This window comes from Takifugu rubripes, chromosome 20 (genome assembly GCF_901000725.2).
Source record: "Takifugu rubripes chromosome 20, fTakRub1.2, whole genome shotgun sequence".
NCBI lineage: Eukaryota > Metazoa > Chordata > Actinopteri > Tetraodontiformes > Tetraodontidae > Takifugu > Takifugu rubripes.
The window spans coordinates 18,174,210-18,178,083 of NC_042304.1; the positions used below are offsets into that span (position 1 = coordinate 18,174,210).

At 51.1% G+C, this 3,874-nt stretch overlaps 1 protein-coding gene across 7 annotated transcripts in view; it reads right to left on the reverse strand.

Annotated features, from left to right (window-relative positions):
* Positions 1–210: 210 nt before the first annotated feature.
* The window catches only part of rbbp8l (retinoblastoma binding protein 8-like), a 12,006-nt gene continuing 8,342 nt past the window's right edge, over positions 211–3,874 (reverse strand). For 4 of the 7 annotated variants that reach the window (XM_029828753.1, XM_029828751.1, XM_029828752.1 and 1 more), the window contains 10 exons: positions 3,044–3,156; positions 2,887–2,962; positions 2,663–2,808; positions 2,546–2,589; positions 2,334–2,407; positions 1,474–2,140; positions 1,310–1,400; positions 714–772; positions 506–623; positions 211–362 (listed from right to left, as the gene is read on the reverse strand). In XM_029828753.1, the coding sequence (XP_029684613.1) occupies positions 361–362; positions 506–623; positions 714–772; positions 1,310–1,400; positions 1,474–2,140; positions 2,334–2,407; positions 2,546–2,589; positions 2,663–2,808; positions 2,887–2,962; positions 3,044–3,156 (1,390 nt within the window). In that variant the 3' untranslated portion in view covers positions 211–360. The remainder of the gene's footprint in view (positions 363–505; positions 624–713; positions 773–1,309; positions 1,401–1,473; positions 2,141–2,333; positions 2,408–2,545; positions 2,590–2,662; positions 2,809–2,886; positions 2,963–3,043; positions 3,157–3,874) is intronic. The other 3 variants (XM_029828755.1, XM_029828756.1, XM_029828754.1) reach the window with 3 other exon arrangements.

The following is a 3,874-nucleotide window of genomic DNA, read 5'->3' on the forward strand; positions in this document are numbered from 1 at the left end:
CTTCGCGGACCAAATATAATTACATTGCAGGCCAAATTTGGCCCACGGACCAGAGTTTGACTATGGTCTAGAACATCGTGGTCTAGGACATCGTGGGCTGCAACATCATGGTCTACAACATCGTCTCCTGGTCCTGGTGACTGTGGAGTCACTAGTGGAAACATAAGCTACAAGGGGAGCCAAGTGCAGTGCATTGTGGGTAAAAGGAGGTTGCAGTAGGAATAATTTTATTTTTATTTTTAATTAAATATCAAACAACAGCATGTTTCCTGGATGGAAATGTCACACTTGGACAACTGGAGATCTTTTCCTCAGTTGCCATGGGGACCTTGACCTTCCTCTCCTGGTGGAGAAAAAAACTCCTGGTGGAGAGAAAAACTCTTTAGAAACTGAGAACGGGAAGATTTGGTATCGTTGAGATGAGAAGATGAACAAGACTCTCCAGAGGAGGCTGGAAAAGAAGCAAAAGGACTAAATTATCCTGAGAAATGGGAAGTTTGCGTACAGTTTGTATCCGGGTCGGACTCCGTATGCAGTGTGCTCCTCTTCCTCTTGCAGCTCCGGTGTCCTTCCTGCTCGATGTCCTGTTCTTCCTGGCTGTTTTCAGACTCTGCTGCTGCCGACTGATGATGGACACAAAGATACAGAATCGCAGAAACCCGGATAGCAAAGAAGAGAAGGAGATAATTCCAAAATTACGTGTGCGACTCTACCTCATCATTTAAAGATCCTTGTTTTTGCAGAGCAGAATTCAGCGTCTCCAGCACTACTACTATTACACAAACACACGAGTCCAATTACATGACTACAACAGTCCCTTTAGCAGATTACTGAGTCATGTGATGAGGAGAAATCAGATGACCGGGCTGGAACTTCCTCCGCTGTCTTCGTGCACGTGTACCTGTTGACCTGATTTATCTCCTTCACCTGTTCAGGGTCAACAAACAGCAGCAGAAAGTCCCCTCTTACCCCCCCCCCCCCCCCCCCCCCCCCCCCCCCCAGTATGGATGGACTCTGGGCACCATAAAACAGCTGAAACAGCTAAAGCAGAGTTGTGATTAGAGGAAGTGCACCCAAACAGGTCGGATCATTGATCAGATTCCTCCCAGTTCAGGGATTTTTATTGCCACTGGGGATAAGACAGTCCTTCTGGAACCAGCACAGAAATGAAGGTTTATTCCTGTTCCAATCATCAAAACCTTCACTGAAGAAGCTGCTGTCAGCTCTGCTCACTGTCCCTTCTTCTGCTCTGATCTCTGACAGCCATTTTCAGGAGCCATGTGACTGAAACATGCGTTGATCTGTTTACCTGGATGTAAGGAGATGGTGAAGACCGGCGCCTTCTTGTCACTGCTCTGCTCCTTCATCCCATGGAACTCCTTCTGCTCCTTGCTCACCTGCTGCCACATGAATTTGTTCACCTGTGTTCCTCCAACAGAACCTTTCACGGTTGTTCTTACCGCCCGATCTTACCTGGCTCTTACAGTCTGCGGCAGGTTCCTCCTCCTGCTCTTGGAGTGGGGAGTTGAGTGAGATTGACGGAGAAATATCACGGTGAGCTGATGGTTCTGCCTTCAGGTGCCCGTCAGGGCTGTTCTGTGTTGGTTCTGCATCTGGTAAGGCAGTGGGTGAGTAATCCCTCGGTGACTGGGGCGATGTGGACCTTCCTCGATCGGACAGATCCAGAGGTCCTTCGTACACCTCTTTGGGCCCTTCTGCGCTGATCCTTTCAGTCCAGCATGCAGGCTTTTCCTTTTTCCCCACAGTGTTTCTTTGAGCCTCCGCATGTTCTGGGAGGCTCCTGAGCCTGAACAGAACCGTTTGTTCTGTGGTGTTGAGTTTCGGAGCTTCCTGCCTGTGCCAGACGGACATTAATCCAGGATGAAGGCTCTCAGCGGTGGCCAGGTTGGGGAAGGGTGTCATGTTTGATTTGGGAGAGGGACTCATCATCAGACTGTTCACCGGAGGAGAGGACCAGGGGAGAGACACAGCGCTGCCTTTGATTGGCTGAGGACGGCAGGGAAGAGGAACATGGAAGCCATGTCTGCTGGGCTTCACCTCTCCACTGGTGGAGTTCTTCACGAGGAGAGACTGAGGAAAGATCAACGGCTGCTGGTCCAGAGCTTCAGCACTGGGAGGTCTGAGTGAAAGACAAGCGAGTCAGAAAGGTCGGAGCACCGACCTTCACGGATCATTTGGCGGACATTCGCTGGAGATGAGAACTCTACATAGTTTCATCTGTAAGCTGTGTGAAGCATCCACAGAAGATGGAAGAACATCAGCTCTGTGAGAATCATCTGCCAATGCACCGATTGTGTGGGAGCACCGCTCACCTCCTCTCGCCACTGTAGGACAAACTAGCATCGCACTTCCTGTTTGGAGGCATCGGCAGAGGTTTGTACGACTCCTGTGACAGAGGAAAATTCACAACAGTTCAGAAGTGGAGACGACAACCCTGAAGTTCGGTTTCTCCATGAGGATTTGGTGGTATGTGTCAGAGGCTTTCTCAGGGTTTCTCAGACGACATCAACGTTGATGAACTCACAAAGTATCGGCGGCTGCTGCTTTTCCACTGTCGCTGCTCCAGTTCTGTTGGGCAGAGAAGCAAAACCATCAACATGTGCAGAGATGCACCCTCAACCTTCCTTTCAGAGTCGCTCACCGTCCTTCCTGTGGTCCACCTCGCCATCTGGTGGCTGCTTGCTGGGTTTGCTGGTTGCCGTAGCGATGAGGGGCACAGGTCCAGAGGAGGGTGAGAGGTCGGGGGAGCTGGTGAGTGTCAGCTCGGAGGTGTTGGAGGATTGTTCACTGGGAACAAACACACTTGATTATCGGACCTTGTGAAGTAAAAAGCTCTTGTTCGAAGGTTCCTCGGCGTTGACTCACTGCAGGGCGGCTTTCAGCACTTTGTTCTCCTCTTTCAGTCTCTTGTTTTCCTTTTTTAAGGTGTTCATTTCTCCTGCTGTAAAACAGGTGCAAGAGCAGATCAGAACGGCGCCCAGAGGAGGTGAAACCACCGATCACTCAGTAGAAGTAAAACGACCCATGAGCGAAATGTGCTGCAGACTCTGAAGGTGGGAGGCTTCGAACTCCTGCTGTCTCCTCTTGGCGAACTCCTGCGTGACGGAGCACCTGTCACAGAGTCCGGCCCTCAACCTGCACGACAAAGCCACACCTGTTCACCCTGTCCAACAGCTTCCTGCTCCTGCAGCTGCTGATGAGTCTGGTTTGGTTGGTTCTCTAACACTAACCCTAACCCCAACCTAACCCTGACCCTTAACCCTTAACCCTTAACCCTAACCTAACCCTGACCCTTAACCCTTAACCCTAACCTAACCCTCTAACCCTCTAACCCTCTAACCCTCTAACCCTAACCCTCTAACCCTGACCCTCTAACCCTCTAACCCTCTAACCCTCTAACCCCCTAACCCTCTAACCCCCTAACCCTCTAACCCTAACCCTCTAACCCTCTAACCCTAACCCTCTAACCCTCTAACCCCCTAACCCTCTAACCCTAACCCCCTAACCCTCTAACCCTCTAACCCCCTAACCCTCTAAACCCTAACCCCCTAACCCTCTAACCCCCTAACCCTCTAACCCTAACCCCCTAACCCTCTAACCCTCTAACCCCCTAACCCTCTAACCCTAACCCCCTAACCCTCTAACCCTCTAACCCCCTAACCCTCTAACCCTAACCCCCTAACCCTCTAACCCCCTAACCCTCTAACCCGAACCCCCTAACCCTCTAACCCTCTAACCCCCTAACCCTCTAACCCTAACCCCTAACCCCTAACCCCTAACCCCCTAACCCTCTAACCCCCTAACCCTCTAACCCCCTAACCCCCTAACCCTCTAACCCTAACCCTCTAACCCT